Source organism: Stegodyphus dumicola, chromosome 9, assembly GCF_044657685.1.
Source record: "Stegodyphus dumicola isolate Sdum_Otavi_A_Nest chromosome 9, ASM4465768v1".
In the NCBI taxonomy this organism is placed as follows: Eukaryota; Metazoa; Arthropoda; class Arachnida; order Araneae; family Eresidae; genus Stegodyphus; species Stegodyphus dumicola.
In genome coordinates, this window is record NC_140776.1 from 147,336,579 (window position 1) to 147,350,020 (window position 13,442).

Genomic DNA, 13,442 nt, shown 5'->3' on the forward strand with positions numbered 1-13,442 from the left:
GTTTCGATTTTGTTGCAGAATTTGTTCCTGATGGCCCAAGATTTTTTACTTCGTGTTTCTTTTCTTCGTGTTTTTCCCTCTTGATCCCCCTACTCTCCCCTTCTTTATATTTTTTTTAAATCGTTTTCTCGCCTGTGTTTCTTCCTCTCAAGCAAAATTATTTTCTACCTCATTTAGAACATTACGCTCGGCTGATTCGGCTAAGAATGTGGTTCGATGTATGGTTTACCCTTATTTAGGCTGAAAATCGTAAAAGAGCTCGGTATTTAAAGAGAAAGGTAGCTTTTTTTTTTTTTTTTTTTTGCCTCATAAAGATAGTTAGGTACTCACAACAGCATTACGAGCACTTTTTTTTTTTCTGATTTTATTTTCCTAAACTCGAACAGAGTCTGAAGTCGATTGAGAAGACGCTGACAAACATTTTTTTAAAATTTTTAATTACGTATTTTATTAAAATAACGTAAATAAACTAATCAATGTCTCTTTGAGTAGAATGAACATCTTCCCTTCAAAGTTATCCAGAAGTCGAAATAAGGTTCCTCATTAAATGTAGCTTGAAATTTTTAATTGAAACATTTTAAGGATATTAAATCAAACTATTAATTTGATTACACTAATGGTCAAAATTATCTGCATTTGAAACGCCTGTAGAATATACGCATTGGAATTAAAAAAAAGTCCTTCAATATGTAAGAAACTGCGAAACAAAAGGGGAAGATAAGTTAAAATTACTGATTTTTCTTATTTTTATCAATTTTTTAAAATTATGTACCGCAGTTCGATGTACTAAAAGCATAATGATATTTTGAAAGCATAACATGTATGATTTTTTTTATATTAGATACACATTAAGTACAATTTGTTTACTTCAGTACTGGAGAATACAGTGCCCTAGGAAACGTTTTAGGTTTTAACAAAACGTCAGTGCCGCCCAACCGGACAATGGTTACCGAAGCTGACTGCCGCACCGAAGGGTCCGGGATCGAATCCCAGAAACAAGATCGATGTTTAATCGATGTAGGTTTATAAATGTATAGTATCTGTGCGGCATTCTAAATATGCAACGAGCCGAAACTCCTCTCGAAAGGTGGGTGGTAGGGTAAGAGGGGTGAATCGAGCTGTCACCTGTATGATGCTCAAGGCTCTTGCCAACGACAGAGACATACAACTCCTTACCACGATGAATGTAGTAGGCTTGTGCTGACCTCTGTCAGACAAGTGAGATTGGTTACAACCACTTCTGAGGGACTAAGTTCTAAATTTAGAGACCTGCTTAGTTTAAAATTGTTTCAGGTATTAAACTGTTATTTGCATACAGAATCAGATAGCAATTTCTCATTAAGTTTATGATTTTAATATCTTTCTAATTACTTTATTTATACTTCTGTATTTTAATGGAAAAATCTTCACGGTATCTTGTAATCTGAAGCTTTCAGATTGCAAGTGTTTCTAATCTTCAATCTTCTTGCTAATAAAGTTTTCCTGAAATTTCTTATGATTAATTTCTCGCGAGTGAAGCAATGGGACATTTATAAGTACAATGTGTCACTTTGGTTTTACATTATCAGTTTTTAAATTATTTAGACGCGATTAATTTTTATAAATGAAAAAAAAAAATTCTTTTAACCATATCGTAAATTTGAAATCTTCGCATATTACAAAACTGGGGTATTTTAATTAACAAACACTGTTTTTGTTTTGTAAAATGCTGACAGGGAGCTTCTGGTACGTCATTTTGTTGCACAATTGTCCAGTGACCCTGCAGCTTACAAGCGGCACCTTCTTTTATTTGTTGACAGAAGACCTGTCAGCTCTAAAATATAACTGATAAACATAGAATTAACCTTTTTTCTTGCCAACAGTATAACTTAGATATAAGTTTCTGCATCATCAAGTGGTCTCAGAGCCAGATTAAGATTTTTAAAGGCCTTAAAAATTTTTGGTGCGTCCACATAATATATTTGGAATGTAGTAATTGTTTTTTCAAGATTTTTTCTCTCTCGATCTTGATGTAGCTGCACCATACATTCCATGGTAAACCATTTTTATCATGGATAACTTTCTGTGGTCCCCAACCTTTGTGGGACCCTCATCCCTGATGCCATAAACACGTGCTTAATTTGCTTAATGTTTAATCCAGTTTTGAATGATCTTAAGGATTACTGATTTTCGCAACAAAATCTAACTCTGTGAGGAGAAAGAATCACAACATTTCGAAAAGTTTCCACAGAAATAAAAAATTCAACCAGAAACTACCTTAAAGGTTCCAAGAGCAGCTTTCCTGCCTATACAGTAAAAGCTCTTTTTAAAAAAGGCAGCGAAACCTATTTAAGAGGTTCCCCCTCAATTCAGATGATATTGATCTTCTAAGGAGATGATCGTCTTAAGGAGGTGATGTTCAACAACGATGTTTGTTTACGTTCCCAGAAATAGTGGTCACCCTAGGTAGGTTTTCACGAGAAAATGATTCACTGTATTTAGGGACAGCATCGGAAAAGTTAATAAATAAAGAGTGAAAAGAAAGTAGCTAATCTAAAATAAGTTGAACTACGTTTATATCAGTCTCTAATTTCTTTGAAAATAAAAATATAAAACAGAGAAATAGAGCAAGGGGATTAACTCACTTCTAGGTTCTCTAGGTCCATCGACTGTAACTTTGATGGCTTTATTGTAAGTAACCACTTGAGGAGGAGAAGTGCTAATGGAGATCGTCAATGTGAAACTCTTACCTAAAATAGAAAGTAAAAACATTAATTTTCAACGACTATGAAGTAACAAAAGTTTGATACATATAGTATAATTTATTTTCCTTACGCATTTATTTTGGCAAGTTATTGCTAAAAAATATAATTCACTTTATACTTAGAAAGGTTTAAATTCCTTAGGAGCGGTGAGATTTTTGAACACCAGCAGCTCTAGCCAGACTCAAATCCTGGTGAACGGGCTTGATGCATAAGAGTCTTCTCAATGTGTAATGTGAATACGAGCCAGTTTCCATTAGAAAATCCTTCACGAAGGCTTCACTCAGGCAGCTAGCCTTGGAGTGCTTTGCTATAAACAATTAATCTAATGTAATCTGACGCCCTGTCCTCTTTCCTAATAACTTAGATAAAAATGCAGCAAAAGTAAAACAGTTGTATGCATATGTATATACTATTTTGTTAACCATATCCCAGAAAACTGATCATATAAATAGATTTATAAGTAAGGCCGAAAGTACTGAGAAATATAAATGAGCTTATATCTCGTTAGAAATTGACAAACTAAAATTAAGGTGGAGTAGAAACATCCTCAATCTGTTTTTCCAATTTTCAGGCAGGATCTTTTCTAGTGGCCTATTAGATAAGATTTCTGAACATTAGCAATTAGTCCAACCAAGATTCAAATTCTGTCAAAAGGACTGGCTGTATGGATATTTCCCTGATGTGTAAAGCAAAATCGAACCAGAATTCCTTCTCTTAGAAAGTTTTCCAAGAAGGCACCCCTCCGCATAGATAGATAATCCTCTACTTGCTTTTCCTTAATAAATTAGCCTAATCTAACTTGTAAACACATTGCGCTCTCAGTCTCCAATAACATATACTGCGGCAGACAATAGCGTTTTAAATACAATGGTTTAATTATTATAGAATTCAAAGGATAAACTGGTTATTCGTATGAGACATGGGATAGATAAGTTACGCTTATAATATATATAAGTCCTGAGCTATGCAGCATTTTTACCTATATCTCATCTCAGTGTTGTCATCTTGCAACAAGTACTGAGGTAATTACACCAGATAATTAACAACATTCAAATTCCGCGTATAAAACAAACATATATAAAACAAAAATGTAAAGGATGGACTCTATGAATATCAAATGCCTACAGCGTAAGTTCAAAGTTGAGTCTGACATTTACTTTAAAACACTATACCTACATGATGCATTAAGTATTAGAGATGAAAATGAAAGCTACTACGATAAAATATCATTAACGAATTTAGCTCTCCAAAATGTGATCCATAACAGTTTAAATTAATTATTTCGTGCATTTTACAAAGGTAAAGAACTCATTTCCATGTTGTTCCAACGAGTTGACAATATTCAGAGTGTGAGAAAAAAGAGAAAGTATGTTGCTCGTCAGTACTTAAAGGTTTTATGGTTAGCCATGAGAAACATGAATGCAAAACTATTAACGCCGATAATTAACCACCGGCGTGACTTTGTGGCTTCTTTCTTTGTCAGAGAGATTTCTTTCATTGCGTGAATGGTAGCGGTGCCTTTTTCGGTTACCATCACGCGTGAGAAAAACGCTCTATTCAGTTCTTGAAAAAGGCATTCTTCTAGCCATTGATCCTGATGAAGTCGGGGAAAGAATGATGCGTTGCTGACGGCAGTAGTGAATGGTTGTGCCTATGGCTAACTTCTTTAACTCATTAGGTTCTGCCAACATATTCTGTTAAAGAACTATTAAGTATGACACGTACGCAGGGAGTACTTTAATAGTTATCTTTAGCTGACTAGCCTTGATTTAAATAATTGGTACTGGCGGTTATTTCCGAGGGCTAGAAGGATCAGCTCCTAGTTGGGTACAGATCTATAACGTTCAAGAACGTAAAAAATTACCTGGTTGATCCTACCAGAAATTACATCGTTTGTCTTAAGAGTAAACCATGTACACATGTCGTATTAAGGTAAAACCGCGAATGGTTCATTAAATCATGATACCTTAGATCTAAGGCTCGTAAAATGGTTCTTGAACTGTGCTATACTGCAGAGCCCGATCTTCGGGAATGAACGTTTTATTAGACCAAAACAAATCAGATCTTTTGTCTGTACTATGTGGTAACTGTGTATATCTGTGCCGGGCTGATAGCACTGCTTAGTCCAAGAAACTTCTTTCAAGTGTCTGCTGTATCAGCTGCCAATGGTAGCTTAAGCCATGGCTGTAACGGGGAACTGCGCTCAATACCAGACAGGGAATTAAATTTTTCGTATCCGAATTATAAAATGTTCTCGAATTCCTTATCTATGTAAATAAAGAAGAATGTGTTTGTCCTTAATACAAATCTACAGTTTTATTCCGATCTTAATAGAATTTAGCACACTTTTAAACAAGAGGAATGTTACTATATACATAAGACTTCTCAAAAACCGCCCCAGGGGAACCGCGCTCTTTATATACTACAGATATTTTACGTTAATTTAATGAATTGTTAATTGAAAACTCAGCAATTTAAAAGTTTTTTGTTGCCTTTTTTCAAAGTGCGAGATATATATGTTTCAAATTTAATCAGAAAATTCGGCAACATAAAAGAATTGTGTTGCAACTCGGGAAAACGCAATATATATGTAATCATTTTGTTATTGATTCATAAATGAAGGATTTGAAAGCAAAAACGAGTACTTTTTAATAATTTAAATCATTATTTTGATTTTTGTTTTTTTATTACTATTAAATACGTTTAATATATAGAAACATTTGCAGCTTTGTTGTAATTAATAAAAGATGTTTCTAATTTAAGCTACTACTATACAAGCAAGTTTCTTTCTTTAATTTTTAATAGTATTTTGGAGTTTTAAACTTTTAATATCAAAAATTTTTATGGTAAATTCTTCTTTGAGATGTACTTATAGTTTGAAGTTTTCAGATTGCAGTTTTTAAGCTGTTTTATCTAATGTCAGAATTTAAATATATATGATGTAGTTTAGATTTTCCCTTCCTATTAAAACATAATATATATATTATCTGTTATTTCTTCAACATTTTTTCCCAGGAAGCTATACTCTTTTCAAACTCCATATCATGTATTGTTAAACATTGATGTATTCTTCGAGAAATAGTCTCATAGTTTGTTTTTTACAGTTTTTTTTTTTTTTTTTTTTTTTTTTTTTTTTTGTATCCAACTTGTACGACAACAGAGCAAAGAGAGAAAAAGAAAAATAGTTGATCGAACAAAAACCTTCATCATTCAATACATGCTTTGGTCTTTTTTTTAATAGGGAAAAATTTTAGACTAGACTAGCTTTGCGAGTGCTTTTGATCTAATTGTCTTCAACCCCTCTTATTTCGCTTTTCGGAACAGCTGTGCCCACTTCTTTTCAGTAAAGAACTTTCAGCACTGAATTCGAGAAAACAGCGAAATGGAGATCTCGTATCATCTTGCAAGCCATAATAAAAGCGTTCGAAATTATTCTTGGTTTGAAATAATTTGTTTTATTATTTGTTGCCTAGGAGAGTCCGCCTTAAATGTTGAAATACCATGTTTCGATTTAATATAAAATTAAATAATATTTACATTATTTAAAATATAAAATTTATATTTATGACATTTAACTGAATGTACGACTTATTAGACACAATTCCTTGATACTTAAATACATATATACGCTCTCTAAAGGTTTTCATGATAATTTAAGAAAATATGTGGCAACGCTTACCGCATATTCTATAAAACGCCTCGGCATCAATCTATTTGAGTCGCAAACGATTTCGAGTCCGAAAGATTCCAGCTTTCTTTATTAAAAAATATGTTTTTCTTTTTGTGACTGTTTGTACAGCTTAAGAATTCTCGTGAACGAATAAACATACAGTGTCTCAAAAAAGTGATGGGACACTTGTGCTTTACAAAAGGAAACTGCAATAAAATAAATTTAAAAAACATGTAAAATTTTTTGTGGATGTGTTTCATACTTAAATTTAGTAACAATTATTACATAACATACATTTTCTCAAAATGTTAAAATATTAATTTAATAAAAATACAATTGTTTAGAACGGAGCAGAAAATGGCTCACTTAAGTGATGGGACACTACGTACTATGCAACAAAAATCGTCTGAAGTAAGCAATAAAAATATCTTTTGGGGTATTTATTTTTACTCAAAAGCAATTGCCAATAATTTATAAAATCGTCTGCAGTATTTCTCTCCAGTTTGTTTTGGAATTTTTGTGTTTTTTAGCTCTGTGCAGCCATGAATGCTAAACGAAAAGAAACTTTGCCTGGAATTCGAAAATTAGTTATTAATTTGCATATTGAACGTGGAAAATCTATTAGAGAAACTACTGAAACAGTTAACCTGAGTCATTCAACAGTTTTCAATATCATTAAACGATATAAAAAGAATCATATGATTCAGGATAAAAGAAGACCTGGCCGACCATCAAAGCTATCCAATGGAATAAAGCGAATTATTGTTCGAAATATTTAAAAAAAATCCAAGAATGAGTGCTCCTAAAGTTGCTGCTGATTTACAAGCATTATATGGAGTAATTGTTAATTTTGAGACTATTAGAAGAGTAATTCGATCTACTGGATATCACGGTAGAGCAGCCCGGAAAAAATTCTTCGTAAGTGAAAAGAATAGAAAACTCAGACTGGCTTTTGCAAAATCCAACATAAATAAGAATTCTGATTACTGGAATGAAGTTATATTTGCTGATGAGAGTAAATTTAATATATTTGGTTCTGACGGTAGAATCTTGGTGTGGAGAAAACCCAGGGAAAAATTTCGCAAACAGAACTTGGTGCCAACAGTAAAACATGGTGGAGGAGGAGTTATGGTATGGGGGTGTATGTCGTCCTCTGGAGTTGGGAATCTTGTTTTTATTGACAGTATAATGGATCAGTACAAGTATATTGACATTTTAAATCAAAATTTGAAATCTTCAGCACGAAAATTGAACCTTCATAACGATTTTAAATTCTAAGGACAATGACCCCAAGCACAGTGCTTTGAACGTTAGACTCTGGCTGCTGTATAACTTCCTGAAATAATAAAACACCCCCACAATCTCCACAATTAAATCCCATTGTGAATAATTGGCAAGAATTGGAATCAAGAATTCGCAAACACACCATTTCTTCAAAACAACAATTAAAATCGGTGCTTCAAGAAGAATGGGGTAAAATCACTCCAGAAATCACAAAAAAATTATCCCAAGAAGATTAAATCATGTTTTAAAAGTAAAAGGAAATCCAACAAAATATTAAAACCTTTTAAAAAGTAAAATTTTTGGATAAATATTTGATGGAAAAGTAAGTGTCCCATCACTTAAGTGAGCCATTTTCTGCTCCGTTCTAAACAACTGTATTTTTATTAAATTAATATTTTAACATTTTGAGAAAATGTATGTTATGTAATAATTGTTACTAAATTTAAGTATGAAACACACCCACAAAAAATTTTACATGTTTTTTAAATTTATTTTATTGCAGTTTCCTTTTGTAAAGCACAAGTGTCCCCTCACTTTTTTGAGACACTGTAGGTAATTTTTTATTTAATACTAAACCATTCTCTTTACGTAAATATATTAAATTATTAATATAATTAATTTATTTTTATTTTACCTTTTTCTACGAATCTGTTTTCTATGGTTCTGTTTCTAGGAAATGGAGAAAAATATGAATATAAACGTCACATATAGTATATCCGAATATATTTTGTACTGTGGGTTTATATCAATGCCGGTGTTTCTCTGTGTGGGCTTCTAAATCAATGTGAGCTTTCATCGGGTGTGTGTAGTAGCCGCGTAGGCAGTTATTACAGTATTTGGTTGTTTGTTTTTCTCCTCTTGTGGGCTTCAGGGGACTTTTATCTGGTCAACACAGCAAAAGTAGGTCTAGGGAACATATACCCTAACAAATTAAATTTAGTTTGCCAGATTTCATGTTCCATCAACATGAAAAATCTTGCCATGCAAATTGAAAGGGATGGCATATATTAAATTTGCGTCAAGTTTTAAAATGCGTGCCTTTGATTGGCATTTTATCCTTTTACCGAAATAGGGCAATATGCATCAAACAATATTGTACAGAAAGATATATACACAAACGTTGTCTGTTAGCGACCTTTAAATTAAGAATATTGTTCATATTTATCTCTTGTAACAATGTTCTTGCTGACAAAGTAACAAACTGTCAATAAAATATGTTCGAAGAATGTTATTCTATTTTTGTCCTTTATTTATTGAAATAAATAAGCCAAGATATTTATTTCTTATGTTAAAAAGAATTAATATACTGGAGATATGCTTCAAATTATTTAATTTATTTATTAACAAAAATTCTTTAACTCAAGGAGTGGTTTTCATTCCTGCAGCTGAAAAAGATTCTATTCAGCCTTCGAAAATACTAGTTCTGCAAAATTTAAGCAACTTTCGTTGATTATTCTTGCTACAGTATCTTTAACATTTACTATTTATCCACGCAAATGAGTTAACTTCGCCTAGTATATGTCTGTGAAGTGTTCTTCAGTTTTGCTCTACATTTCCTTTGACTAGTAATACTTCAAATGACAACTTTTGCTTTGTCTTTTTTTTTCCTTGGATACTTTCCCCTACTCATGTCAATAACTTTATTAAGAGCAATGTTACGTCGGGAATACATGCTAATTTCTGCCAAAGCCAAACTCTGCGAAAAAGGCATAGAAGAGTATTAATTAATTTATGTCTATTGAGATAAACTTGCAGCATTTAGGGATCATTACAGTCATTTTGCGAGAACTGCAAATGGCAATAAGCTGCGCAAGTTACCTAAGGAATTTCTGCCCCTTTTCCAAGCCTCAAGTTCCTAGAAAATGTTATCGTCAATGATACTTCCTTATATCCATCCTTTTGTGTAAAGTCAAACGGATTCAAAGAAGCTTACAGCAGCAAAGGAAAGGAACAATGTACAGAAACCGGACCGTCAGAAGACATCTTACATCAACTATTCTACGCTATAATGTTTTAGATAGAGTGGTGTTCATTTAGTGAACAGCAGCTTTGTGCAATGGTCACCACTCTTTTGAACAGTATTATCAAATTTTGCCTCTGGTGGGAAGCTTTCTGGGAAAAAGGTATGTTTTCTCACTGGAAATATAAATTTGAAGCATATATTATGCATAGAAAACTGTTTGGCACATGTCCTGAGAAGACGGAATCTTTCTTAGGATGATATTGACAATTCTTAACTTTTGTCAACTAAGTAACCAAGAGAAGATCTTTCAAATTACAGTTTTGTTGAATAACCTGCAATGACATTTAATCTACACTTGCATACTGAATTAAATTGCCATTCTGTTTAAAACCACTTATTTGGTTTGAAAGTTGTTACGACATTTAGATGACGCATTTAGCACTTGCATATCAACAACGCTGATACAGCAACATGACCTAACTTTAAGAATACTGCATCGAAGAAGATGGTAACGCACCTAAATAGTATCGAGACTAAGGGACTTTTCTCACCAACGAAGCTGTTAAAATATAAGGTACAATATTTCAGAAAATGCTTCTTTAAATGCTATAGTTAATTTATGGGTAGAATTGCTTGAAGTGCACAAACTGTATTGAGCAGTTCTTCTGCAACTAATGATCATTCTAACGAAATATATTCACATTCAAATTTAATTTTCTTGATGGAAATGATTTTGATATTTTAATGGGCTGAATAGCAGTGCTTCTATCCACACTTCACACTCCGCTTCCAAGCAAAGCAAGAGGGCCACAATAGGATGGTGATCCCTCCAGCGAATGCGGTGTCCCTCGATCCCAGCATTTCCGCCTCTTTGCCTTACAGGTGTGTTGAATATTTTTTTCTCCTTTTTTTACAAAGGGAGTGTCGGTTAATTACGTTGGGTTTGGTTCTTTTCGGCTTTTTATCCCTTTGTCCAACCCATCCTGGCGCCATAGACCATCGAAATACGTACAGAACCTATTTTTCCCAGAAAGCTTCCCACCCGAGGCAAAATTTGATAATATTGTTCAATAGAGTGGTGACCATTGCACAAAGCTGCTGTTCACTAAATGAACACCACTCTATCTAAAACATTATAGCGTAGAATAGTTGATGTAAGATGTCTTCTGACGGTCCGGTTTCTGTACATTGTTCCCTTCCTTTGCTGCCGTAAGCTTCTTTGAATCCGTTTGACTTTACACAAAAGGATGGATATAAAAAAGTATCATTGGCGATAACATTTTCTAGGAACTTGAGGCTTGGAAAAGGGGCAGAAATTCCTTAGGTAACTTGCGCAGCTTATTGCCATTTGCAGTATGTGGATGGAGTTACCTAGATCTCGCAAAATGGCTATAATGATCCCGAAATGCTGCAAGCTTATCTCAATAGACAAAAATTAATTAATACTCGTCTATGCCTTTTTCGCAGAGTTTGGCTTTGGCAGAAATTAGCATGTTTTCCCGAAGTAACATTGCTCTTAAGAAAGTTATTGACGTCAGTAGGGAAAAGTGTCCAAGGAAAAAAAAAAAGACAAAGCAAAAGTTGTCATTTGAAGTATTACTAGTCAAAGGAAATGCACAACAAAACTGAACACTTCACAGAGATATACTAGGCGAAGTTAACTCATTTGCGTCGATAAATAGTAAATGTTAAAGATACTGTAGCAAGAATAATCAACGAAAGTTGTTTAAACTTTGCAGAACTAGTTTCGAAGGCTGAATAGAATCTTTTTCAGCTGCAGGAATGAAAACCACTCCTGGAGTTAAAGCATTTTTGTTGATAGAATATCTTCAGCATTTATCTTCGGCGGGTTATTTTAGTTAACATATAGCAATGTGTTGCTTTAAAATATCCGAGTCATCAGTTAATAAATAAAAGCATAAAATCCCCACCGCAGCAAGAATATTTACTGTTGCCTTATAAGCACTATAGTGAGATAATACTTTTCCGGTATCCAGTTTTTGAGAAATATTTTAGAGGGCGTCACATTTAATCCCATTAATCTTTTACAAACGTACTGAGCTTTACAAGTACTACTCTCTTATTTTAATACCTATTATGAAGATGAAATTAATTTAGGAAAGTGAAGAATGAAAAATCCGACTTATATAAATCAACTTCTATGGCATATGCACAATACCAGATTTCAAATTAGAGTAAATACTCATAATAAATCTATAAATTTCGTTGCGTTATGAGTTATCTCACTTGGCTACAGTAACACCTGGACAAGCCCGCGAAATTCGCCGTGGTAAGGAGTGTAAGATTGCGCCTGCCGTTGGCAATAGCCTTGAGCACCGTACAGTTGACAGTACGCCTTCGTTCAGTTTTGAAGGAGAGCACCCCAGGGGGACGGGGCTGTGGGTGACACACACCTCTTCTTCCCCTACCATCAACCTCTCTGAACAACTTTCGGCTCGCCGCATATTTAGAGTGCCCTCATGCCTCACAGACACTATACATTTACAAACATCCATGATTTTTCCGAGATTCGAACCCGGTCCTTCGGTACGGCAGTCAGCATTGCTAACCACTATCCCGGCTGAGCGACATATTGTATATAATACAAATGAGGCTAAATACGCCTTCTAATACGTCATTATGTGAAATTTGTTCACTGCCTTGAAATCCGAATTACAAACTGAAGCAGCAAATCTTCATATCATTGAAGTTTAGAACTGAAAAAAAAAAAAAAAATTCTGAAAAGGTTTGCAGAATCATTCGTACATATCTTTAAGTTATTAGTTAACATTTTACTATATACCATGCATGAGATCTTTTAACATATCTTCCCAATTTACGGTACTGTGTAATATTTCAAGCCGGAAATAGATATAAAAATTAATTTTCATATTGCAACTTTGAACTCAAGAAATGGTTATTTTTATTTTCTGTTAGTAAAGCAATTTCATGATTTTTTATAGATATTCCTCCCTTCCTTTTTAACACATACGGTTACAACAGCTTTACTTTCTTTCTGGATTTATCCAAGTTATTATAAAAGAGGAAAGAGGCATATGCATCCAGATCTTACGTTGCACAAGGCTCAAAATTTATTCTTTCGTTTGAAAAATACTTTTATATGACATTGTGTATTTCTAATTCTATATTTAAGCAGGGAGCAAAATTAGACCTTATATACAAATAAAAAAATGGTATCTGATGGGGTAAATAATTGCAATAAATGTGATATTGCAATAGCATCTGCGAATAAAATCTAAATTTTATCAAAGTGAATTTGAATTAAATTGTCAGGTTGAATACAATATAATGGATTTTCTTCTGATTTGAAACAAAAGAAAATTTCAGCTTTGGAAGTTGCCAATCCATTTATTATGTGCAGGAAATAAAGCCATAACCACTGTCTGAAATAAGGCCTTATTTAGAGGAGCTAGAAAGCGAAACCACATCCATAACGGAAGACCTATACCCAGCACTCAGTGCATTACATACAACATCCTACATTCCCACAGTTCAAAATGCTTTGTTTTGGTTAATATCTTAGGGAATGCCAAGTGGTGGTATTTTCCCACCGCATTCAATTGTACTAAACTTTAGTTGTTCTTCCTGTGCACAAAAAGGAAAAAAAATAATCTTTCATTTGTGAACAAAACAAAAAGACTTATCTTTTGTATTCGTACATCTATGAACTTACAAGTCGCAACTCTAAACCGCGAATGGTTGAGACATTACTGTTGTTGTGAGTTATCTCATTTGTTCGACAGTAACATCAGAACAAGCC

General features: G+C 33.5%; 1 protein-coding gene across 1 annotated transcript in view; it reads right to left on the reverse strand.

Moving 5' to 3' along the window:
* Positions 1-13,442, reverse strand: part of LOC118192821 (uncharacterized) — a 73,762-nt gene that overhangs the window by 40,846 nt on the left and 19,474 nt on the right. The window contains exon 2 of the mRNA XM_035363842.2: positions 2,625-2,729. Within this exon, the coding sequence (XP_035219733.1) occupies positions 2,625-2,729 (105 nt within the window). The remainder of the gene's footprint in view (positions 1-2,624; positions 2,730-13,442) is intronic.